The sequence below is a fragment of the Moschus berezovskii genome, chromosome X, assembly GCF_049115385.1.
Source record: "Moschus berezovskii isolate FMDL1 chromosome X, NW_MosBer_1.0, whole genome shotgun sequence".
Taxonomy (NCBI): domain Eukaryota; kingdom Metazoa; phylum Chordata; class Mammalia; order Artiodactyla; family Moschidae; genus Moschus; species Moschus berezovskii.
Genome location: NC_142488.1, coordinates 968,281 through 994,477, shown reverse-complemented (window position 1 = coordinate 994,477; position 26,197 = coordinate 968,281). Strand labels below are relative to the sequence as shown.

At 51.7% G+C, this 26,197-nt stretch overlaps 1 protein-coding gene across 1 annotated transcript; it reads right to left on the bottom strand.

The window, feature by feature from the left end:
* Positions 1-25,799, bottom strand: LOC129535155 (acetylserotonin O-methyltransferase). Its single transcript, XM_055393775.2, has 8 exons — positions 25,298-25,799; positions 22,596-22,770; positions 19,126-19,255; positions 18,466-18,534; positions 8,412-8,530; positions 7,037-7,177; positions 3,969-4,091; positions 1-962 (listed from the first exon to the last, which is right to left on the bottom strand). The coding sequence occupies exons 1-8, from the start codon at positions 25,364-25,366 to the stop codon at positions 751-753; spliced, it is 1,038 nt and encodes a 345-aa protein (XP_055249750.2). The 5' UTR covers positions 25,367-25,799; the 3' UTR covers positions 1-750.
* Between the last annotated feature and the right edge of the window lie 398 nt (positions 25,800-26,197).

Genomic DNA, 26,197 nt, shown 5'->3' with positions numbered 1-26,197 from the left:
GAAAGTTGCTACAGGAGTAGATAGTAAAAGTCTCATTGCAGACCTGTTGGACTCTACGGTGCAAAACACACCAGCAGCTCTTTTCTGCTTTTTCAAACGTAAACAGTTTGAGATGTGGCCACTGTCTATCCATTTCCTTGTGTGTGACTGTCCTGGGTTGCCCAAAACAAACAACATCAAATGGGATCATGACTTAAAACCACAGACATCCATCCTCCCCCAGCCCTGGAGACCAGACGTCTGAAGTCAAGGGTCCCAGGGCTGAGCTCCCTGCAGAGGCTCCAGGGGAGGGTCCTTCCCGCCTCTTGCGGCTTCTGAGGGCTCCGGGCGTCCGTCCCTGGGCTGGAGGCCGCCTCCCTCCCAGCTCTGCCTCCGTCTCACGTGGCTTCTCCTCTGTGTCCGTGTCTCTCCTGTTCTGCGTCTCATAAGGACCCTGTTCCTGGTGTTTAGGGCCACCCCCATCCAGGGGGAAGCTCATCTCAGACCCTTCACTCCATCACAGGAAGGAAGCAAAATAGAACGGACTGAAATCAAATGAAAATAAGGATAATGAAAGAAAGTAAGCCAAAACGCAAAGTGACCATCCGCGGGCATGAACCTCATATCCCTCAGCAGGGCAGAAAACCAGGAAAAGTCTGAAATATACAAAAGGGGAAAACGGGGAAGAGAAGACAAGAGAGAAATGTGAGTGGCACCGTCTGCTCATTGCAGGGGCTGCGTCACGACGGGGGGGGCCACACACGGCAGGGGTCACTTCCTGGCCAAGACAGCATCGTAGGGGCCCCCGGTCCTCCGGCACCGCACGTCTCGGAAGCCGGCGGGGGCCAGGAGCGCGCGGTACTGGCCGGGGGTCCGCTCGCGGCCCTCCGTCTGCACCAGCATGTTCAGCGAGCACAGCAGCGTGGCCAGCGGGCCCCGCCCGTCCGCGTCCAGCAGGCTCTCGATGACCAGGATGCCGCCACCTGCCGCGGGGAGGGTGAGGGGTTGAGCGAGGGTCAGCCCGGCCCCAGGACCCGCTGTCCACTCTCTCCTCGCCTGGCTTCCTGCCCACACCCCCGCCTCCCAGGTTAGCCACAGCACCGGGCATCTCCCACCCTCCCCTGCAAGACGGACCCTAATCTAGGAACCCCCCACGGGACAGACCCTAACCTAGAACCTCCTGTGGGACAGACCCTAATCTAGAACACCCCTGCAGGACAGACCCTAATCTAGCACCTCATGCTGGACAGACCCTGACCCAGGACCACCCACGGGACAAACCCTGACCTAGGACCCCCACGGGACAGTCCCTGACCTAGGATCCCCCACAGGACAAACCCTGACCTAGGACCTCCTGTGGGACAGACCCTGACCTAGGACCCCCACAGGACAGTCCCTGACCTAGGCCCCCCATGGGACAGACCCTGACCTAGGACCTCCTGTGGGACAGACCCTGACCTAGGACCCCCACAGGACAGTCCCTGACCTAGGACCCCCATGGGACAGACCCTGACCTAGGACCTCCTGTGGGACAGACGCTGACCTAGGACCCCCCACAGGACAGACCCTGACCCAGGACACACACCCATCATCCGCTCTTCCCTCCCAGCTCTAGAGGCCACCGTGGCCCATAGGTGCTGGACAGTGCACGCGATTTAGCAGGGCTGTGTCTACACACAGCATCCACCCCTCCCTGGCTACACGGGGTGTGACCCGGCGCGTGCTTAGGCGCTTCAGTCATGTCTGACTCTTTCCAGCCCCATGGACCAGAGCACCACCAGGCTCCTTATGTCCACGGGGCTCTCCAGCCAAGAATACTGGGGAGGGTTGCCACGCAAGGACAGGGTCCTTATGACAAACAGAAGAGGGGACAAACAGAGGCTGATGAGAAACCATGCGAAGACCGAGGCGGAGGTGGGAGGGAGGCGGGGAAAAGAACCATCAATACTCAAAAGGCGTCATTTGGAATGCACACCCGGGAAACCACACGTGACCGTTCTTTCTTACTTTCCAACGTCATCGCTTAGGAACAAATCCACAAAGCGCTGTGTCACGTCGTTTTCTCTGAAAGCTCAAAGGCGAGTGTGCCAATCAAGGGATCGAAGTAAACCTTATACACGTTCTGACCCATTTCATTCCGTACCCGATTCTCAGACCGAATGCCACATCCTAAGCCGTGTTCTCCTGGCTTCCTTGAAAAGTCACCAAGTCCTGGGTCCTTGTTGGACAATGGATCTCGTGGCTAGGAATGCCCACGCTCCCTCCCGCGGACATCAAAGTAAGATCCGTGCATTACTGGTGGTAATTTGCAGCGATGCAGACCCAGTAGGGCTGACCATCAGTAGGACATACGTACCCATATACACATGGGTGTCCCTGGCAGCTCAGTTAGTAAAGAATCCGCCTGCAATGTGGGAGACCCAAGTTCGAGTCCTGGGTCGGAAAAATTCCCCTAGAGAAGGGACAGGCTACCCACTCCAGGATTCTTGGGCTTCCCTGGTGGCTCAGCTGGTAAAGAATCCTCCTGCAATGCGGGAGACCCTGGGTTTGATCCCTGGGTTGAGAAGATCCCCTGGAGAAGGAAAAGGCTACCCACTCCAGGATTATGGCCTGGAGAACTCCATGGACTGTATAGTCCACGGGGGTTGCAAAGAGTTGGGCACGACTGAGGGACTTTCACGTCCCATGAGGTAACTACATACACAAATATAGTGTTAGTGTAAATATATAGTACTTTAATATTAAAACTTTTTACATTTTACCATTTTTCATGATATTTATTTTTAAGGATATCCAAAAATAACACAAATTATATAACTATTATTTTATATTCTTGACATCCATTTATTCATTTATGATTTTAAAGTAAATGCTTAATATATATATATTTCAAATGTAGATATAACATGCTTTATGGGTTATATATGTGAGTGAAGTCACTCAGTCGTGTCTGACTCTTTGCGACCCCGTGGACCGTCGCCCTCCAGGTTCCTTTTTCTTCTTTAAACTAATTTTTTACGGATGTATAGCTTCTTTACAATGTTGCGTTCGTTTCTGCCACACAGCAAAGGGAATCAGCCGTGCGTGGCTGTGTGCTCAATCGCCTGAGTCGTGTCTGACTCTGTGTGACCCCAGGGACTGCAGCCTGCCAGGCTCCTCTGTCCATGGGATTCTCCAGGCTACGGATACATATATATCCGTTCCTTGGCAGGTTTCCTGTGTGTGCTAACCTTGCTTTCTGCTCCTTTCGAATGATATCAGGTATGGACCAGAACAAGGCGAACAAATAGTAATAATGATGATGATATTAGGGTCCAATGAAGAACTTCCTTAGAGGTCCACTGGCTAAGACTCTGTGCTCTCAAAGCAGGAGACCCGGGTTCCACGCCTGGTCAGGAAACTAGACCCCGCCTGCCACACTGAAGAGTTTGCAAGCCACAACGAAAGATCCCGGATCCCACGACGAAGATGGAAGATCTCCAGGGCCGTGGCTAAGGCCCAGCACAGCTAAAGAAATGAATCAGTAAAACTAAATTCAAAGGACCAAGGTTTCAAACGTCCCTCTACACAAACACAAAGTCAAAAAACAAAAACCTCAAGTCACCGTCAAGTAACGTCACTATTTGAAACATAAATAATTCACTTTTGTTCAACACACTTCCAAGAGCTGCCCCCACAGAAGGGGTCTAGACACAACCCTCCACGAATGACCTCACTTCTGAAAATGACACCGCACTTTGAGAATCGCAACTTCGGTGGGTGGGGGGATGAAAGAGAGTGGAGAAAAACAGATGATATGAGCGAGCCCGTGACGCCGTGATGTCTTGAAAAGGCAGGCAGCCTCCAGAGGCTGGCCGGAGCTCCGACCTCCTCACACAGAGGCGCGTGTGCGCCCCGCGACGGGCCTCCCGAGCCCTCGTGGCGTCGGGACACCTGTACCTCTGCCCCGAGCTGACCCCCGCCCAGCGCCCCACAGCCCCACCACCTACCTGCCCTGCAGGCCCGATAGACTCTCTGCAGCAGGTGGCGGCACCTGGCGTCGGTCCAGTCATGCAGGATCCTGGCCAGGATATACAGGTCCGCCTCCGGGAGCGGGTCTTTGAAGAAATCCCCTGCAACACGGAGGCGGGGGCCTCTTGTCAGCCTGCCTGTCAATTCCACGTGAGGACACCCGTGCCCAGTGAGGCCGGGTCACTTGTACACACGGACCTGTCCCCAGATCCCCCCAGCTGCTGAACCTCCTGAAACAGAAGATGTCTCTGTGACCATGAGACAATTCTGAACATTCCCTTTAGGCCCCCTTTCCGCATCAGCTCTGGACGATGGTTTTATTTTTACTTGATTTCACAAAGTCTCGTGTAAATAGCATCCTTAAAGCAGTGGTCCCCAACCTTCCTGGGCTTCCCAGGTGGCTCAGATGGTCAAGAATCAGCCTGCCAAGGCAGGAGACCGGAGTTTGATCCCTGGGTTGGGAAGATTCCCCTGGAGAAGGGAATGGCAACCCACTCCAGCATTCTTGACTGGAGAATCCCCATGGACAGAGGAGCCTGGCAGGCTACAGTCCGTGCGTTGCAAAGAGTTGAACACGACTGAGCGACTAACACTTTAAATTTCACTTCCATCTAGTTTTCCCAGCTTGCAAAGCCTGCTTTTCTTTCTACTTTTTTTTTTAAAAACCAACGGGACCTGTAGTGTCTTTCCTGCTTTCTCTTTTCTTTTTCTTTCTTCTTTTTTTCCCTTTCTCAGCCTTCCCTCGCCCGCCGCTTTCTTTCTTTCTTGCACTGGGTCTGGCAGCATGCCGGATCTTAGCTCCCTGCACTGGAAGCTCACAGTCTTAGCCGCTGGACCACCAGGGCAGTCCCCCAAAGGCTCCTTCTTCGTCCCATTTCCCAGGTGATGCACAAAGCTAAGACAAATGTTGCGTGTTGTCTCCCAGAAGATGTCCTAGACATGGGAACTAGGGTTCAGATCACGCTGAGGTCCCCCTTCTCAGCACAAAATCTAAGGGGGCTCCCCAAACTCAGTCATTCAGATTAGGTGTATTTTAATTCAATGGTGTAAAAAAATCCAACATAAAGCTGCCCATTCCCCACCCCACCCCCAAAAAAAGAACACTTCCTGATGGTCTACATTTCAGAATTTTAAATAAAGGCAGCATCCAGTCCTTCAAGGACACAGTCTGGCACATTCTGGTCACCATGAAATCTGCCTGTCGGACACAGAGTCATTGGAAAGGAGATGACCCTTCACCCGGGTCAGTCAGAGTCCCCACCACCACCACCACATACGGCCCTGGATGGAATGCTGGTGGCCTGTCCCTTGGGATGCCATGAACTTGGAGGTGAAAGTTTTTAAAAAATAAAGAATTGATTCCCCTGTTGTCCAGTGGCTAGGACTCCGTGCTTTCATTACCAAGAAAACAGGTTCAATCCCAGGTCAGGGAACTAAGATCCCACAAGCTGCAGCCCACGGCCAAAATAATAATAATAGGGAGTCTACTTTTGAACTGCGGTGTTGGACTCTTGAGAGTCTCTTGGACTGCAAGGAGATCCAACCAGTCCATTCTAAAGGAGATCAATCCTGGGTGTTCATTGGAAAGACTGATGCTAAAGCTAAAACTCCAATACTTTGGCCACCTCATGCGAAGAGTTGACTCACTGGAAAACACTCTGATGCTGGGAGGGATTGGGGGCGGGAGGAGAAGGGGACGACAGAGAATGAGATGGCTGGATGACATCACCGACTCAATGGACATGAGTTTGAGTGAACTCCGGGAGTTGGTGATGGACAGGGAGGCCTGGCGTGCTGTGATTCATGGGGTCGCAAAGAGTCGGACACGACTGAGCAACTGAACTGAACTGAACTGAAGTAACTTAGCAGCAGCAGCAGCAGTAGCAGATCTCAGAGTGGACAGAAATGGGACCCCGACCTGGTGTCTTCCCCGTGAGCCAGCAGAGAAAAAGAAGCATGAACAGCCAGTTGCATCTGCACACGGAGGTACAGGGTGTCTGCAGGTCAGACCGTGGTACCTAAGTGACGGCCCGCAGCTGGGAACCGCTCCCCACGTTTCCAAGGCAACCACAAGTGCCTTGCAGCGGTCCTCAAAGCTGCTGTGGTTTCTGAGCCTTGGGATGTCTGAGATGTCTCTGCCTTCTCCGTCATTAAGTGTCCCCTCACCTTGCCTTCCACCCACATCCCTGATTGCCATTCGCACCTGAGCTGGTTGTAAATACCTACGTGAGTTTGCCGGGACGGCCGTAAGAAATGCCCAGAGACCAGGACACCCGTCCTCCCCCAGCCATGGAGACCAGTCGTCTGAGGTCAGGGTGTCCCAGGGTTGAGCTCCCTGCAGAGGCTCCAGGGGAGGGTCCTCCCCGCCTCTTCCGGCTTCTGGGGGCTCCGGGCGTCCGTCCCTGGGCTGGTGGCCGCCTCCCTCCCGTCTCCACGTGGCTTCTCCTCGTGTCCGTGTGTTTCCCCTTGTGTGTCTCATAAGGACCCTGTCCCTGGGTTTAGGGCCACCCCCATCCGGGAGGAACCTCATCTCAGACCCTTCACTCCATCACCTCTGCAAACACCTTGTTTCCTAAAGTCCTGTTTACAAACTCTGGGTGAGGAGACACATTGAACCCAGCGAAACCCTCAGCAGAGAATTAACTGCAAGAAAACAATACCGTCCCACATTTTTCCATCCATCCTGCATCACAGTTCTAGGTTTAAACGCCTGTGTGCTCGGTCGTGTCCGACTCTTTTGCGACCCCGTGGACTGCAGCCCGCCAGGCTCCTCTGTCCACGGGGATTCTCCAGGCAAGAATACTGGAGTGGGCTGCCGTTTCTTTCTCCAGGGGATCTTCCCGACCCGGGGATCGAAGCTGCGTCTCTCGCGTCTTCTGCCCTGGCAGGCGGATTCTTTCCCACCGAGCCCCCTGGAAGCTCCATCTTAAGGGGGCGTATTTGGACGATCCAGAAGGCCACGCTGAGCACCCACTGTCTCCATCTCCCCAGCCTGCCAGGACCCATCTGTTTCCCCGTGGACACAGACCGTGTTCCAGACACCCACCTTCATGGAAGCTGATCCGGTCGTCCTCCGAGGCTGAGAAGTGTCTCTTTGCCATCTGCACCACTGCTGGCATGTCGAACACGATGACCCGACATCCCGGGTACAGGGACACGCATGCCTTGGCCAGGGCCCCAGAACCGCCTGCAAGAGGATATGGACTGTGACAGCCCGCACACCTGGGCGGTACCCACAGTCTGGTCTCCATGGTGACAGGCTCACCTTCAAAGCCCTGCATCTAAGGCACCGTCCCGGCTGGACCAACCCACACGCCAAGCTTCCACGTAGACTCTGACCTGACAGCTTCCCCTCATGCCAGGCTGTTTGTCCGCCCAAGGACGGACAACGGCCAGGCAGAGGAAGATGCTAAGCAGCCAAGCAGATGCTACGGGCAGACGTGCCCATGTCTCCCTGTGGGAGACGTTTCCGGGGGATACCAGAGTGAGAAATGCGGACCTCCCTCCAGATGCCAGCAGCATGAACATCCCACAGTCAGGGAATCTGCTTTTACTAAATAACTTCAACCTAAAGGTCCATGGGGTCGCTAAGAGTCAGACACGACTGAGCGACTTCACTTTCACTTTTCACTTTAACGCACTGGAGAAGGCAATGGCAACCCACTCCAGTGTTCTTGCCTGGAGAATCCCAGGGATGGGGGAGCCTGGTGGGCTGCTGTCTATGGGGTCGCACAGAGTTGGACACAACTGAAGCAACTTAGCAGCAGCAGCAAAAGTCCATCGACAGAGGAATGGCTAAACAAGATGTGGTACGTATACGGTGGAATATTACGCAGCCATGAAAAAGAACAAAACGATGCCATTTGCCGCAGTGTGGATGGACCGAGAGATGATCGTAGGAAGAGAAGTTCGTCAGACAGAGAAACACAAACATCACGTGACGTCACTCATACGCGGAACCTAAAATGTGATACAAGTGAACTCATGCACAAACCAGAAATAGACTCTCAGACACGGGAAAGAAACACACGGTTCCCAAAGGGGAGAGAGGGGAGGGATAAATGAGGAGCCTGGGACGGACATGGACACGCTACTATGAGTCACACTGGTACTTGACACGTTCCTACCGTACGGCCCCAGGAAATCTGTTCAACACTGTGTCCGTGCGTGCTAAGTCACTTCAGACGTGTCTGAGTCTCTGTGACCCTGTGGACTGTAGCCCCAGGCTCCTCTGTCCACTGGATTCTCCAGGCAAGCATACTAGAGTGGGTTGCCATGCCCTCCTCCAGGGGAATCTTCCCCACCCAGGGATCAAACTCACGTCTCCTGCATTGGCAGGCAGATTGCTTACCATCCGAGCCAGCGGGGAAGCCCTAGGGTCTACAGAGTTCCAAACACAGCTCCAAGGAGCAGACACTCACCCCCGAGGTCGCAGATGAGCGGGAAGGGGGACAGGTCGAAGGCGGCCAGCACCCTTGCCCCCTCCAGCCTCCACACGTCCTGCAGGCCCTGCATGAACAGCAGCCTTTCACCCTCGGACCTGGAACACGACGGGATGAGCCCGTGAGAACCGTGCGGAGTCCGGTGGGTATCGCCCTGAGCCACGACCCGGGGGGCCCTGAGCTGAGCAAAGGGGTGGAACGCCAGGCCACCGGGTCCGCTGTGCAATGCGGGAGGCCGGGATGGGGGGGGTGTCCAAACAGGCTGGGGGAGGGCGCTGGGCATGACGGGGATTCAGGGAGGTGGAGACGAGCACAGGGGGAGCTGGGTCCCTGGAGGAGGGCGGAGGAGGGTCTGGGGAGGGGACAGAGATGAGAAGGAGCCGAGGACACAGCAGGGTGGGCGGGGAGGGTGCGGGGAGGGTCTCCTGGGGGCCGCCTCTCTCCCCTCACCCTCTGCAGAGGCTGCTCTGTGGTTTTGGAGTCAGTGGGGAGGTAGGGAGGCAGGGAAGAATAACGGGGTGCAGAGCAGGCCCCAGGTCTCAGGACCCGCAGCAGGGACCACCCTCTCCCCTTAATCCTTTGTGCATCTCCTGGCCCACCAAGGGGAAAAGCCCTCACACACTGCAGACAGTCAAGAAGCCATCAGCATCGTCTGACACGGCGTCACGAGGTTACCAGCACGGTCTGACCCCTGTGCTGTCCTACGTCATCTGATGAATCACCCACAGCTGACGCTACAGCTTCCAGCAAAGCCCCAGGCGTGTCTCTTTCCACAGCCTCCACGCCTCACAAAATAAAAAGGATTTCCTTGCCCATTCTGGACGGATCAAACGAGTGCCTAAGTTTTCCACTGGAATATTACTCAGCCAAGAAAAAGAATGGAGTAATGCCATTGAGAGAAGTACGGATGGACCAAGTTATTATCATACTAAGGAAAGGAGGTCAGAGAGAGAAAGACAGATTCTATACCATCGACAGGTATGTTCTAGAAATATGCAAATCAACAATTTCACCAATTCAAATACACTCACAAGCTTAGAAAGCATTAGTCGCTCAGTCTTGTCTGACTCTTTGCAACCCCACAGACTGTAGCCCACCAGGCTCCTCTGTCCATGGAATTCTCCAGACAAGAATACTGGAGTGGGGTTGCCATGTCCTCCTCCAGGGGATCTTCCTGACCCAGAGTGTGAACACAGATCTCCACCATTGCATGTGGATTCTTTACGATCTGAGCCACCAGGAAAGAGCTAAACTTTGAAGACCAACTAATGAATATAAAAAAAAAAAAAAATGTTAGGGAGAAAGGAAAGATTGAGCTGGCGAATAACACATACAGTTTGGGCAAACACACTCACGGGCTTCAGTCGTGCCTGAGTCTTTGTGACCCGATGGGACCACTGCCCGCCAGGCTGCTCTGTCCGTGGGATTTTCCCCAGGCACGAATATATATGTCACACATGATGAAAATGGGCCTATGGACTAGCATGGGGCAGCCTAGCGAACACACAGTATTCACCTTATATAGGAAAAGGAAACGAAAAAAAGAATATACAAATGTCTGTATCTCGCTGAACCAAGTTCCTGTACTCCTGAAATAAACAACGTTGTGAACTGAACTCCCATATAAAAAAACAGGGCAAGAACGAAGTGGACGAAAGCAAAAGGACCGCATGGAGTGATGCTGCCACCCTGTGGCCGTGTTTGGTAACAGCGACTATAAAAGCGGTGTTGACGGGCACTTAATATTCCCAAGCTCTGCAGGGCTGGAGGAGAAGGCAATGGCAAGCCACTCCAGTACTCTTGCCTAGAAAATCCCATGGATGGAGGAGCCTGGTAGGCTGCAGTCCGTGGGGTCGCTAAAGGTCGGACACGACTGAGCGACTTCACTTTCACACGTTGGAGAAGGAAATGGCAACCCACTCCAGTGTTCTTGCCTGGAGAATCCCAGGGACGGGGGAGCCTGGTGGGCTTCCGTCTATGGGGTCACACAGAGTCGGACACGACTGAAGTGACTTAGCAGCAGCAGCAGCAGCAGGGCTGGAAGCGAAGAGCCGCTGCCCGCCTAGAAGTCTCCTAGGGGTGGTCAGCGAACAAGAACTCAGAACTGGGCAGATGATCACGAAGCCAACGTCAACAGGTACCTTTAACTTGCACTCATTAAACACAAATCACACGAAATGATCTCAACACAGTCAAATATTAGGGAAGGGAACGACAGACTGGTTCCAAACACGAAAAGGAGGACGTCAAGGCTGTATATTGTCACCTTGCTTAATTAACTTATATGCAGAGTACATCATGAGGAACGCTGGGCTGGAAGAAGCACCAGCTGGAATCAAGATTGCTGGGAGAAATATCAATAACCTCAGATACGCATATGACACCACCCTTATGGCAGAAAGTGAAGGGGAACTCAAAGGCCTCTTGATGAAAGTGAAAGAGGAGAGTGAAAAGGTTGGCTTGAAGCTCAACATTCAGGAAACAAAGATCGTGGCATCTGGTCCCATCACTTCATAGGAAATAGATGGAAAAACAGTGGAAACAATGTCAGACTTTATTTTTGGGGGGCTCCAAATTCACTGCAGATGCTGATTGCAGCCATGAAATTAAAAGACACTTACTCCTTGGAAGGAAAGTTATGACCAACCTAAATAGTATATTAAAAAGCAGAGACATTACTTTGCCAACCTAGTCAAGGCTATGGTTTTTCCCGTGGTCATGTATGGATGTGAGAGTTGGACTGTGAAGAAGGCTGATCGCCGAAGAATGGATGCTTTTGAACTGTGGTGCTGGAGAAGACTCTTGAGAGTCCCTTGGACTGCAAGGAGATCCAACCAGTCCATTCTAAGGGAGATCAGTCCTGGGTGTTCATTGGAAGGACTGATGCTAAAGCTGAAACTGCAATACTTTAGCCACCTCACGAGACGAGTTGACTCACTGGAAAAGACTCTGATGCTGGGAGGGATTGGGGGCGGGAGCAGACGGGGACGACAGAGAATGAGATGGCTGGATGGCATCACCGACTCGATGGACTTGAGTTTGAGTGAATTCCGGGAGTTGGCGATGGACAGGGAGGCCTGGCGTGCTGTGATTCATGGGGTTGCAGAGAGTCAGACACGACTGAGCGACTGAACTGATTTGACGGCCCAGCAATCTCACTTCGAGGCATATACTTGGAGAAAATGATAATTTGAAAAGATCCGTGCACCTCGATGATCATAGCAACACTAGTCACAATATTCAAGATGTGGAAGCCACCGAGCTGTCCATCGCCAGAGGAACACATAAAGGAGACGCAGTGCACATGCCCCGTGGAATACGACTCAGCCATAAAAGGAGAAGGAAACCAGCTGTACTGAGTATAACAGAATCTGCAAACAGTGGATGGAAGGACAGGTGCTGGGAAATTCCTGGGGGAAATACACGTGGGACACATTTTGACATCCACCCCTTAGAATAATGGGGCTTCCCTGGTGGCTCAGCTGGTAAAGAATCTGCCTGCAATGCGGGAGACCTGGGTTCGATCCCTGGGTTGGGAAGATCCCCTGGAGAAGAGCATGGCAACCAACTCCATGGAGAATTTCATGGACCGTATATTCCACGGGGCCACAAAGAGTCAGACACTCGTGTCCGAAACACAGAAACAGCTTGTGCAGCTCCACACACAAAGAAACACAGGGGACACAGATGAAAACGGGGATGTCTTCCGAGAAGGCAGAGAGGTCGCATTAGGGACGTGAAAACGTGCTAAGCATCACTTATTAGAGAGAGGCCACGTAAAAGTCCGCTGAGGTATCTTATCAGCACACACCTTGCCCATCTTGTGAGAACGGGCATCTCACCAAATCTCTCAAAATAAACGCTGGAAAGGGTGTGGAGGAAAGGGAGCCTTCCTGCACTGTCGCTGGGAATGGGAAACGGTCCCATGCATGAGGTGGAAGAGTATGGAGGTCCTTTCAAAAACTAAACAGAGAAGCATCTTAGGACACGGTCACCCCGACCATGGGCACAGATCCAGAGAAACCCCAGGTTTTCCAAAACATAGGTACACTCGGGAGATTACAGCCGTGCCAGGAAAATAACTAGGACACGGAGACAGCCCCAGTGTTCGGGACAGGTGAACGGGTACAGAGGGTGGGCCACACAGACACCATTAACTCAGCCATGAACGAGCAGGGGAGAACGCCGTGTCCAGTCTGAGAGAAGGAAGCAGAGATGATCAGACCTAGAGAAGCAAGGGAAACAGGGCGAAGTAACTATCGTAGGAGACCACCTGTGGCTGGAACCTAAAAATGGATACAAACGAACTGCTTTACCCAATAGAAACAGACGTTGGAACAGAGAAAAGAAACTTATGCTTAAAAAAACAACTTTTTAGTGATGAGGGATCTTTTAAGAGTTTTCTAATAACACACATACTTGTTCATGCTGAGTGGCTCAGGGGTGTCCGACTCTTTGCGTGGAGTGTAGCCCACCAGGTTCCTCTGTCCGTGGGATTCCCCAGGCAAGGATACTGCAGTGGGTTGCCATGCCCTCCTCCAGGGCATCTTCCTGACCCAGGGATCAAACCCTCATCTCCCGCATTGCAGGCAGATTTTTTTATCCACCGAGCCACCAGATTAATATAATCAAGTGAAAGTGAACTGAAGTCGCTCAGTCGTGTCCGACTCTTTGCAATCCCATGGACTGTAGTCTACCAGGCTTCTCTGTCCATGGGATTTTCCAGGCAAGAGTGCTGGAGTGGGTTGCCATTTCCTTCTCCAGGGGATCTTCCTGACCCAGGGATCGAACCCAGGTCTCCTGCATTGCAGGCAGACGCTTTACCCTCTGCTGCTGCTGCTGCTGCTAAGTCACTTCAGTCGTGTCCGACTCTGTGTGACCCCACAGACGGCAGCCTCTGAGCCACCATCAAACAGATGATGAGAAATGACCTACCAAATAGCAAAATAGCGTCTACTGAACACACTCTAATCACCTATATGGCAGAAAAATAAAGAAGAGACAAACATCTGCGTATAACGGAATCCAAGTTCCTGTACGCTTGAAACACACACAACATTGGGCAAATGAAGTGTTCTCCAATGTAAACTAAAATTTCCACTACAAACAACAGGAGGAAAACAACAGCTTATGGACACATGCTGCCGCCTCGTGGCTGGGCTTTGTAATGACAAATATAAAAGCTGTGTTTACTGTCATTAAATTGAGGCGGGAGGAGAAGGGAAAGACAGAGGATGAGATGGTTGGATGCCATCAGCGACTGGATGAGCATGAGTTTGAGCAAGCTCCAGGAGTTGGTGATGGACAGGGAGGCCTGGCGTGCTGCCGTCCATGGGGTCGCAAAGAGTCGGACACGACTGAGCAATTTTCACTTGACAACCCTCTTGAACAATCGTAAGAAGTTCGTTTGGATCCATCACAGGGAAAACGAACAGCGAACCAAAAATAAGAAAAGAGCCTGTGGGCACAGACCTTAAAAGCATTTTCACAACTAACGACATCCAAAACGATAACGAGACTCTCAGAATGGAAAAAAAATATTTTTCTTACCAAGATCCCCACAAGAAATTCACCTCTGATTGCTACAAATAGCTCACACGTCTCCATACCAAAGCCACGAAAAAATCAGAGCTAAAAAGGGTCCAAACATGAAAATACATATTCCTTCCAAGAAGGCATACGGAGGGCCATTCCACTCACGAAAAGTCGCTCAGCGTCGCTAACTATCTCCTCACACCGGTCGGCGTGACCATCGTTGAGACTGTTCTACGAAGAATGACTGCTAACACAGGGCGGAGGGAACACAGGGACTCCTCCTGCACTTTTGCTAGGGAATTAATCAGGGCAGGAACTGTGGAAAGCAGCATGGAGCCTCCTTACAACACCAACCACCCAGAAAACGTACGATCCGGCAGTCCCACTCCTGGGCTGAGAGCCAGACAAACATCACAATTCGAAATGACACACGCACCCCTGTCTTCAGGACAGCGTGACTGACAAAGGCCACGAAACCGCATCGACCAAAATGCCTGTCGACGGGAAAGCGAAGACAGGGTGGGGTCCGCCTCTCTCTCCCCGGGAACACGACTCAGCCACACAGCCCGACGGAATAAGGCCAATACGAGTGGCACCCATCTACCGGGTGATTGTCACACTCGGGGAGGGAAGGAAGTCAGAGATGGGTACACAAAGGTCCTGAGAGGTCACCGACCCCTGGATTCTAGATATTCATGCGAATGAACTAATTACACAACAGGGCCAGACACTGAAACTCAGAAAAGCTACCTGTAAATGTCACACACACACACACACACAGACACACACACACACGCACGTGCTGTTCTGGGGATGGGGTGATTTAAGAGTTTGCAATGTACGTATTCCAGTTCGTACGTAGGATGTGATGATCAAAAACACCGGCCGAACACCGCAGGGAACTCTGCTGGACAGACGCTAATTACCTAGATGGGAAAGGGAGCCAGAGACAGAATAGACCAATGTCTGTGTATATAAACGCATCGAGTCCCCGTAGCCCCTGAAACTAACGCAACACGGGAAATCAACTCTGCTCCGCTATATAAAGACGGGCTTCCCTGGTGGCTCAGATGGTAGAGAATCCGCCTGCAGTGCGGGGGACCCACAAGGTTCGATCCTGGAGTCAGGAAGATCCCAAAAGACCTGGGTTCCATCCCTGGGTCGGGAAGATGCCCTGGAGAAGTGAGTGGCAACCCACTGCAGTATCCTTGCCCGGAGAATCCCCATGGACAGAGGAGCCTGGTGGGCTGCAGTCCCTGGGGTCGCAGAGAGTTGGACAGGACTGAGCGACTAGCACTTTCACTTTCCAGTGTAAAATAACAATCCGAATACAAGAAAAGAAAAACTAGCGAGTGACGCGTGAAGAAATGCTGCGTACTTGTGGCCGTTCTCGCAACAGCGACCTTAAAAGCCATGCAGGGCACTTGACATTCCCAAGGTCTGCAGGGCTGTAAAACAACCATCGCCTTCCAGAAGTCTCCTAGGGGTGGTCAGCGGCCAAGAGTTCAAAAGCAGGGCGGAGATGCACAAAGCCAAGTTTAAGAGGGACCTGTAGCTCACACGCTTTAAGAAAAAAATCACATGAAACAATGTCCAACAGGCTAAATTTTAGGGAAATGGGTGCAACAAGTCACCTTACACCGAATAGAAGGGCCACTGTCAAAAACCCTCAGACATTAAATGCTGGAGAGGCTGTGGAGAAAAGGGAACCCTTCTCTTCTGAAGCTGGAAATGTAAATTGGTGACAGCAGCTATGTATGGACGTGAGAGTTCCACCATAAAGAAAGCTGATCGCAGAAGAATTGATGCTTTTGAACTGTGATGCTGGAGAAGACTCTTGAGAGTCCCTTGAACTGCAAGCAGATCCAACCAGTCCATTCTAAAGGAGATCAATCCTGGGTGTTCATTGGAAGGGCTGATGCTAAAGCTGAAACTGCAATACTTTGGCCACCTGATGGGAAGAACTGACTCATTGGAAAAGAGCCTGATACTAGGAAAGATTGGGGGCAGGAGGAGAAGGGGACGACAGAGGGTGAGATGGTTGGATGGCATCACCGACTCCATGGACATGAGTTTGAGCAAGCTCTGGGAGTTGCTGATGGACAGGGAGGCCTGGCGTGCTGCAGTCCGTGGGGTCACAAAGAGTTAGACACCACTGAGTGACTGCACTGAACTATATATGTTAGTGTCATGAATAATCAACAAAAAGAAAACAGGACCTCATCGGCCTGAAGAGCATTGGCACAGCAAAGAAAGCCCTGAACGAAAGAAACAGACAGTGTTCAGACTGCAAAAAAAAAGTATTTGCAGATAAAGACACTCACAAGAAATTCAACTCCAAAACTTATAAAGAGCTCACGCATTTCAATATAACAAACGCAGACAACCCAAGAAGAAGGAAAAAAAAAGATGCCAAAGATCAAAATGGGTATCTCGTCCTAGAAGGCGTACAGGTTGGCATCAGGCACATAAAAAGATGGTCAGCAGCAGTAATTATAAGAGAGAAGCAAATCAAAAGTGCAATGACACATCCCTTCGAACAGGTCAGAATGGCCATCTTCGGAAAGATCTACGAAGATTAAGTGCTGCAAAGGGCAGACGAAAAGCGGAATCCTCCTGCACTCTTGGCGGGAAACTAAACTGGTGCAGCAAATGTGGAAGACAGCACGGAGGTTCCTTACAAAACTCAAGCATCCGGAAACCGTACGATCCAGTAATCCCACTTGTGGGCTCAGATCCAGAAAAGAATCACATTTCAAAATGACACACGCCTTCCTGTTTTCGGGGCAGCCCGATAGACAATGGCCAAGACACCGAATCCGCCAAAACGTTCATTGATAAGAAAATGAAGGCAGAGTGGTAGGCCTCCGTACAGGAATACGGCTCACCCGCAGAGCGGAACGGAATAACGCCACTGCCAACGGTGTGGATGGACCGAGTGACTGCCGTGCCAAGTGACGGAAGTCACAGAAAGACAGACATCATATAACCATGACGGGGGGTTCCAGGTATTCACGCAAAGAAACTAATTAACACAACAGAGCCTGACTCTGAAACGGAGTAAAGAAACTTATGTGTGAAAGGCGCTCAGTCTTGTCCCACTCTTTGCAACCCCAAGGACTATATAGTCCATGGGATTCTCCAGGCGAGAATACTGGAGTAGGTAGCCTTTCCCTTCTCCAGGGGATCTTCCCAACCCAGGGATCGAACCCAGGTCTCCCGCATTGCAGGTGGATTCTTTACCAGCTGAGCCACCAGGGAAGCCCAACAATACTGGAGGTGTGGGAAGCCTATTCCTTCTCCAGGGGATCTTCCCAACCCAGGGATCGAACCCAGGTCTCCCAACATTGCAGGTAGATTCTTTGCCAGCTGAGCCACCAGGGAAGCCACTGAATATTTAGGGAAACAGAAATGAAACCTACAACAGGTGTATCATCTCGCAACGGTCAGAAGTGCCATGATCAAAGACTCTACAAAGATTAAATGTTGGAGAGCTCACGGAGAGAAAGGAGCCCTCTGCAGTTTCGGTGGGAATGTGTACCTGTGCGGGTATTATGGAAAACAGTGTGGAATGTTCTTGAAAAACTAGAGACAGAGCTATCGTACGAGCCTGTGATCCTGCTGCTGGGGCAAATACCTGAGACAATGATAATTAGAAAAGACACGCGCTCCCCAGGGCTCATCACAGCACTATTGACAACAGCAAAGACACGGAAGCAACCTCAATGTCCATCCACAGAGGAAACGAGAAAGAAGATGTGGTACATGTATAGGGTGGGATCTTCGTCAGCTGTTACACAGTGAAATCATGAGTATCTTTGCAGAACTGAATCCCTTTCCTGTAGCGCGGAAATTAACAGAACATTGTAAATCAACACTGCTGCCGTAACATTTCAGGCCACCTAGATGCCCATCGACAGGCGAATGGATCAAGAACTCGTGGTACATATATACAATGGAATATTACTCAGCCACGAAAAGGAGCGCCTTTGAGTCCGTTCTAATGAGGGGGATGAACCTGGAGCCTGTTACACGGAGGGAAGCAAGTCAGAAAAACAAACATCGTATACTGACGCATACATATGGAATCTAGCAAGACGGTACTCACGAACGTCTTTGCAGGGCATCAGTGGAGATGCAGACGTAACAGGACAGACTTACGGAGCCGGGGAGGTAGGGAGAAGGAGAACGTGGGAGGCGCGGAGAGAGGAACATGGAAACGTACGTCAGCATGTGTGACGTAGATAGCCGCTGGGAGTTTGCGGGATGACCCAGGGGGCTCAAACCGGGGCTCTGGGACCACCTGAGGGGTGGGGTGGGGTGGGCTGGGAGGTGGGAGGGACGTTCAGGAGGGAGGGGACACGGGTAAATGGATGGCGGATTCATGCGGATGTCTGGGAGAAACCCACACAATCCCGCAAAGTGATTATCCGTCAATGAGAAATACACAACTTTAATCCTCAAGCAGGACGCTATGGGAGAGGGCGGGCAGCAGGACCTGTAGATGGCAGAGAAGAGCTCCTCGGATGGGATCCCGAAGGCTTGCGGATACTGGTTCCTCCCTTCCCTAAAAACAAGCAGGAGACCGTCACTCGGGCCCTGAGGCCTCACCGCACTCCGTTCACGCACCCTTGTGCTCACAGACCTTTCCCTGGCACCACAGACGGCCTGCGCCGGAAACGAGTAACCCAGGACGACCCAGGAATCATTTTCCAGTTTGCAGTTCCATCCAGTTCAGTCGCCCCATCGTGTCCGACTCTTTGCAACCCCACGGACTGCAGCACGCCAGGCCTCCCTGTCCATCACCAACTCCCGGAGCTGGCTCAAACTCATGCCCATCGAGGCGGTGATGCCATCCAACCGTCTCATCCTTCTCCTCCCGCCCCCAGTCCCTCCCAGCATCAGGGGCTTTTCCAGTCGGTCAGTTTTCCACATCAGGTAGGCAAAGTGTTGGAGCTTCAGCTCCAGCGTCAGTCCTTCCAGCGACTATTCCCTGTATTTCTATTCCTGTTCCAACAGCTCCACCTCATATCATCAGCCATTAGGTCCGGGAGTTTGGAGACCCGTGCTATAAGAAACCTAATATGTTGGTTCCTGGGACGCCCTGAAACCAGCCCGCAGGCAGCCCTGGAGACTCAGGGGCGCGACTGACACGCACCTGACCGCCTCGGCCAGGTGGCGCCAGCAGACATAAGTGGTCCTGCCCGTGTACAGGAGCATGTCCCGCTGGGACCTGGGGCTGCCTCTGACCAGGTAGGTGCTGGCGAGCTCCGTGTTTGCATACACAGCTGAAAACAAACAGAACAGAGGGGGAAAAAAAATAAGTTAGACACCCAGGCATCGCCAAGATGTCAACAGTGATGCTGGCAACTTCCTGATTGGAAACATGATTCTCGCCTGGGACCGTCAGAACCCCGATAGCTGGACCCTCGTCCTGAAGGACCGGCTGACCTGTGGCGCAGGGGCTGCGTGTCCTGCCTGCTGCCTTCGGCTTTGGTAAGTCCCACGGAAAGATCCGATGGGACAAATGGAGAGGGCCAGCGAACCCAAGTGCTGTTCCCTCAGTCGCCTCCGACTCTTTGCGACTCCATGGACTACGTGTAATACACGTCCATGGGGCTGCAATCCTTTGGCCACCTGATGTGAAGAACTGGCTCCCCGGAAAAGACCCTGATGCTGGGAAAGATTGAAGGCGGGAGGAGAAGGGGACGGCAGAGGATGAGATGGTTGGATGGCATCACCGACTCTATGGAAACGAGTTTGAGTAAACTCCAGGAGCTGGTGATGGACAGGCAGGCCTGGCGTGCTGCAGTCCATGGGGTCGCAAAGAGTCGGACAGGACAGGGCGACTGGACTGAACTCTATCCGCTCACTGTTTCTACCCAGTATGTACCTGCCGAATGCTTGCGGGGCTCCAAGGGGTCCCCAGGCAGACAGAGCTGCAGCAGGAGGTCCCGTATCCTGGTCTCTGAGCCGAGCATCCCAGCCTCCCCCGGCCGGCAAGTTAGCCCACATCCCGACGTGCCTACCCGAGGGTCTGCAGGTACATCAGGCTCCTCCCGCCCCCAGGAGTTTCCCCTGGAACGTCCGCCATCCTCCGCAGGTGTGTCCTGGCCAGACCACAGCCCAGGCTGGGGGTTCGAGGTCAACACTGCCAGTGGGGGGGGGGGGGCGGGGACGGGGTTGCAAAGCTTACTCATGGAGTGTGACTGCTTGATTCCCAAGCCCGCGGCCATCTGAGTACCGTCAACCCGCAAACAACGTCTTCCTGTTCAAGTTAACGCACCCTTGCTGTTTGCACCCCGTAAATCCAACGGGGACACAAGTCCTTGCGTCAAGTAGAAAGCCCATCACCCACCCCTACCATTGCCCACCCACTGCTGTTCTGTCAGGCAGTGGTCCCTACACTTTGCAATTTCACAGACTTGCAAGATTCTTTAAAAAAAAAAAAGCCTGAGTGACTGAGATAGGCCTTCCTATGAAGATCATGGCATCTGGTCCCATCACTTCATGGGAAATAGATGGGGAAACAGTGTCAGACTTTATTTTGGGGGGCTCCAAAATCACTGCGGATGCTGATTGCAGCCAGGAAATTAAAAGACGCTTACTCCTTGGAAGGAAAGTTATGACCAGCCTAGACAGCATATTAAAAAGCAGAGACATTACTTTGCCAACCAAGGTCCGTCTAGTCAAGGCTATGATTTTTCCCGTGGTCATGTGTGGATGTGAGAGTAGGACTGTGAAGAAAGCTGATCGCCGAAGAATTGATGCTTTTGAACTGTGGTGCTGGAGAAGACTCTTGAGAGTCCCTTGGACTGCAAGGAGATCCAACCAGTCCATTCTAAAGGAGATCAACCCTGGGTGTTCATTGGAAGGACTGATGCTAAAGCTGAAACTCCAATACTTTGGCCACCTCATGCGACGAGTTGACTCACTGGAAAAGACTCTGATGCTGGGAGCGATTGGGTGTAGGAGGAGACGGGGACAACAGAGAATGAGATGGCTGGATGGCATCACCGACTCGATGGACGTGAGTTTGAGTGAACTCTGGGAGTTGGTGATGGACAGGGAGGCCTGGTGTGCTGTGATTCATGGGGTCGCAGAGAGTCGGACACGACTGAGTGACTTAACTGAACTGAACTTTTAATTTTGCAAAGAAAGGGCATTAAAAGTAAAAACTGGCAAGGACCATCTTCTGTAAGAGAAAAGCAGCTTCAACACCAAAACAAGACTATGATCTTAACACAAAAGGGCAACCCTTGAAAAGAAGCAGTTGAGCATGATGGAAATATTACTCCTGTGTAACTATTCGGTCGTGCTGTGATTCATGGGGTCGCAGAGAGTCGGACACAACTGAGCGACTGAACCGAACTGAACTGAACTATTCGGTCACATTTCTGTCTTGTTCCTTGGATATTTCATCAGGGTTTCAGTGCAAACACCAGCCTCTGGAAACTTCCTGATCCACAGTCAGCAAATGACAACTCGAGTTTGGTACCCGGTTTTGGCCATCTGTTTTTGCCAATAAAGCTTTATTGGAACCTTGTTCTGTCACTGGTTCTGCTAAAAAGCTTTATTGTAACTCTGTTTCACCGCCTGTCTGGTCTATAAAGCTTTATTGCAACGCTGTTTCACCACCTGTCTACCAATAAATCTTTATTGGAACCCTGTCTACCACCTGTTTCTAGTCAACAAGGCTTTATTGGAATGTTGTTCCACCACCTGTTTTGTCAATAAACCTTTATTCGAACCCTGTTCCACCACCTGTGTTGATAACAAAGCTTTCTTGGAACCCTGTTCCAGCACCTGTTTGGTCAATAAATCATTATTGGAATCTTGTTCAATCACCTCTCTGGCCAATAAAGCTTTATTGGAACCTTGTTCCACAACCTGTTTAGTCAATAAAGCTTTCTTGGAATCCTGTTCCACCACCTTTCTGGTCAATAAACCTGTATAGGAACTCTGTTCCACCACCTCTCTGGCCAATAAAGCTTTATGGGAACCATGTTCCACCACCTGTCTGACCAAAAAACTTTACTGGAACCCTGTTCAGGCACCTGTTTGCTCAATAAATCTTTGTTGGAACCTTGTTCAATCACCTGTATGGCCAATAAAGCTTTATTGGAACCTTGTTCAATCACCTGTATGGCCAATAAAGCTTTATTGGAACCTTGTTCTACCACCTGTCTGGCTAATAAAGCTTTATTGGAACCATGTTCTACCACCTGCCTGGCCAATAAACCTTTACTGGAACCCTCTTCCACCACCTGTTTTGTCAATAAAGCTTTATTGGAACTCTGTTCCAGCACCTGTTTTGTCAATAAAGCTTTATTGGAACTCTGTTCCAGCACCTGTTTAGTAAATAAGCCTTTATTGGATCCTTGTTCCCCCCCACATTCTGGCCAATAAAGTTTTATTAGGACTCAGCCCCGCACACCTGTCTGTCTCCAGGAGCTCTGATGCTCCAAAGGCAGAGATGAGTGTCATCTGCAGAGACCCCGTGGCCGGCCCACCAGGCTGAGAATACTTACTCTGTGGCTCTTTCCAGAAAAAGAAAAAACAACGACACGGAAAACTGCTGAGGGTGCGCCTTGAAAGCACCTTCTTCCAAAGGGCCAGGGTGCTTACCTTTTCCTCCCCTCATGTCCGCTTGCAGCAGCTTCAGGGACACACAGGCATCCAGCAGCAGCTCTGTCCCCCAGGGACTGGCGCCCAGACGTGCAGACACTGCCGCTGAGTCCAGAGGCTCCGGGGCCTCGGCCAGGAGCTCAAACACCCCCAGCTCACAGGCAGCAAAGAGAACCTCGGGGCAATGAAGCCAGAGTCAGCTTTAGTTCTCAGAAGACTCACACTCTCAGGAGGGTGAGTCAGACAGAAGGAGAAATACCATACGGCATCCCTTACTTGTGGGATCTGTAAAGAAATGACACAAATGAACTTACAGAACAGAAAGAGACTCACAGACTTAGACAATGAACTCATGGTTGATGGGGGAAAGGATGGTCAGGGAGTCTGGGATGGACATGGACACACTGCTGTGTTTAACATGGAGAACCAGCAAGGACCTGCTGTCCAGCACAGGGACCTCTACTCAATGTCACGTGGCAGCCTGGATGGGAGGGGAGTTTGGGGGAGAATGGATGCATGTGTGTGTATAGCTGAGTCCCTTTGCTGTCCCCCTGAAACGATCACAACATTGTTAATCGGCTACACACCAATATAAAATTAAGTGTTTACATTAATTAAAAGACCGTATCCATTCCTGCTCCGTTAAGACTGTATTAACTCTTATTCTGTTAAGAGTGTATCTACTCTTCTTAAGCTTCTATTAGTTGTTGTCCTTAATAGGTCACTCGAAGTCTTACTGTGTTAAGATCGCATTAAGCTTTATCCTCTTAAGATGGTATCAGCTCTTGCAGTGAGCTTAATATTAACTCCAATTATGTTAAGTTGGAGTCACTCTTGTTCTATTGAGATGTCATGAACAGTCCACTAGGAGTGCATTCATATTTTTTTCTATTAGCATTTTATTAACTCTCCTTGTACGAAGGTTGTATTCAGCCATATTCTATTAACACGGAATCAGTTCTCACCCTGTTAAAAGTTGTGCTGATTCTTGTTCTGTGGAGTTGGCACGGCCTCTTACCCTGCGATGATTATACAAGCGCCTATATTCAGGTTTTATTCACTTTCTGTTCCCGGGTTTCAGCAGACAAGCGCATCTGGGGCTTCCCTGATGGCTCAGACAGTAAAGAACCTGCCTGACAATGCAGGAGGCCCCAGTTCGATCCCTGGGTCGGGAAGATCCCCTGGAGGAGGAAATGGCAACCCACTCCAGTGCTCTTGCCTGTCCCATGGGACAGAGGAGCCTGGAGGGCTGCAGTCCGTGGGGTTGCAGAGTCGGACACGACTGAGTAACACTCACCCTGCTATGATGGTATAAGCCCCTGTATTCAGGTTTCATTCACTCTCTATGTGTGAAGATTTTATGAACCACTATTCCATGTGACTGTGGTCCTGTTAACGGGGTATTGACTCTTATTGTGTAAGGCTGTAGTATGTTTTATCCTCTGAAAGTTGGGTGTGCTCTCGTTCTATCAAGATTTTATCAGTTGTCCTACTGAGGTCGCATTAAGTGTTATCCAATTAATACGGCGTTGGCGTTTCTACGGAGGCTGTATTAACTCTTATGATAGTAAAGTTGCAATCCCTCTTGTCTGAGTGACATGTTTGGAACTCATCCTACTAAGGTTGTATTCAGATTTTATTCTGAATAAAACTGAGTTTTTACATTATCTTTACTTATATGTATTAGTCTCCAGCAGGTCTCAGTCGTGGCACGTGGGGTCTAGCTCCATGACCGGGGGTTGAACCCGGGGCCCCCGCGTCGGGAACGCAGAGCCTGAGTGACTGTGCCCCCAGGGAGGCCGTTCTATTGATTGAGTTTTACACAGTCTCCCGTTCCACTCGGGCTGTATTTACATGTATTCTCTTAACACTGGATTCACTCTTGTTCTATTGAACTATTTAAAGTTAATTTTACAGCAGTAGCTTTACGATGTTGTGTCAGTTTCTGCTGGACAGCAAAGGGAATCAGCTATCGTTTGTACATATGTCCCCTCTCTCTTTGGATTTCCTTCCCATGTAGGTCACCACAAAACTCTGAGTAAGTTCCCTGAGCTGTACAGCAGGTTCTCATTAGTCCTGTTTTATACACACGATCAACGGTGTATATGACTCAATCCCAGCCCCCCAACACATCCAAGATTTTACTAAGTCTGTTGTTCTGCTGAGGTTCTATTAAGTTTTATTCCCAACGTTTGGATTCACCTTTGTTCTACTGAGATGCTATTTCTTAATGCTCGGTTTATATTAAGTTTTATTCTAGTAAGATTGCATGCATTCCTGTTTCACTAACAGTATAAAAAGGGTTAGTCACTCAGTCGTGTCTGACTCTCTGCGACCCCACGGACTGTAGACCGCCAGGCCCCTCTGTCCGTGGAATTCTCCAGGCAAGAATCCTGAGTGGGTTGCCATTTCCTCCTCCAGGGGGTCTTCCCGACCCAGGGGTGGAACCTGGACCTCCTGCGTTGCAGGGAGATGCTTCACCAAATGAGCCCCCAGGGAAGCCCCTACAAATGGCGTCCTGAGACGCCACTCCGTGAGGGGCAACACATCCCTAGAAGGGCCCCAGGCCCCGATGGCCAAGCTTCTGCCCGTGGACACTCGCAGAGTTCCAGCACAGCCTCGTGCCCCCCGGAGGAGACCCATCCTCAGACGTCCTGCTCACCTCCCGCAACAGAAGCCCAGCCAGCGGGGCCTCTCCCTACCTGGGAGACCATGAAGCCGTTGGCGTATTCCTTCAGGAGACGGTAGCCCTCGCCCTCCTGGGAGCACATCTTCCTTCCGGGCCGGTCTGGCTCGGAGGGACCCCGGCTATCTCAGCTTTGGCTTCACCAGCCTATGAGCAGCCTGGGTGGACGGCCAGCGCGTCTCTACTGACCCTGCAAGCTGGACGCTGGGGAGCGAGCCCAGGACGGATCGCGCTCGGAGATTCCATCAGGCTGGTGAAGCGGGTGAGAGAGCTTACGGGGGACCCCTGGGGCTTCTGCTCACGCCTTCTGTCTCTGATGAGCACACAGCCTGAAAATCCCTGTCACCCCACCCCCTCCTGTCCTTGTACGATCAGCGGTGCAACTGGCCCCAAAGCCACATGCCCACTAATCACCAGTCATGATGAGTCACTGGGTGGACGGAACACTCTCTGGGCCCTTCATATGCGGGGGACAGGTGTATTAATTGTCTGGGTGCAGCCATAACAAATGACCACAGACTGTGGGATTAAAACCACAGACATCTGTCCTCCCCCAGGCCTGGAGACCAGACGTCTGAAGTCAGGGTGTCCCAGGGCTGGGCTCCCTGCAGAGTCTCCAGGGGAGGGTCCTCCCCGCCTCTTCTGGCTTCTGGGGGCTCCGGGCGTCCGTCCCTGGGCTGGTGGCCGCCTCCCTCCCGTCTCCGCCTCCGTCTCCACGTGGCTTCTCCTCTGCGTCCGTGTCTCTCCCCTTCTGTGTCTCATAAGGACCCTGTCCTTGGGTTTAGCGCCACCCCCATCCAGGAGGCCCTCATCCCAGACCCTTCACTCCATCAGCTCTGCAGAGAACCTCTGTCCAAACAAGGCCAGGTCCTCAGGTTCTGGGGGTGAGGACGTATACAGCTGTTTGGGAAGCCAA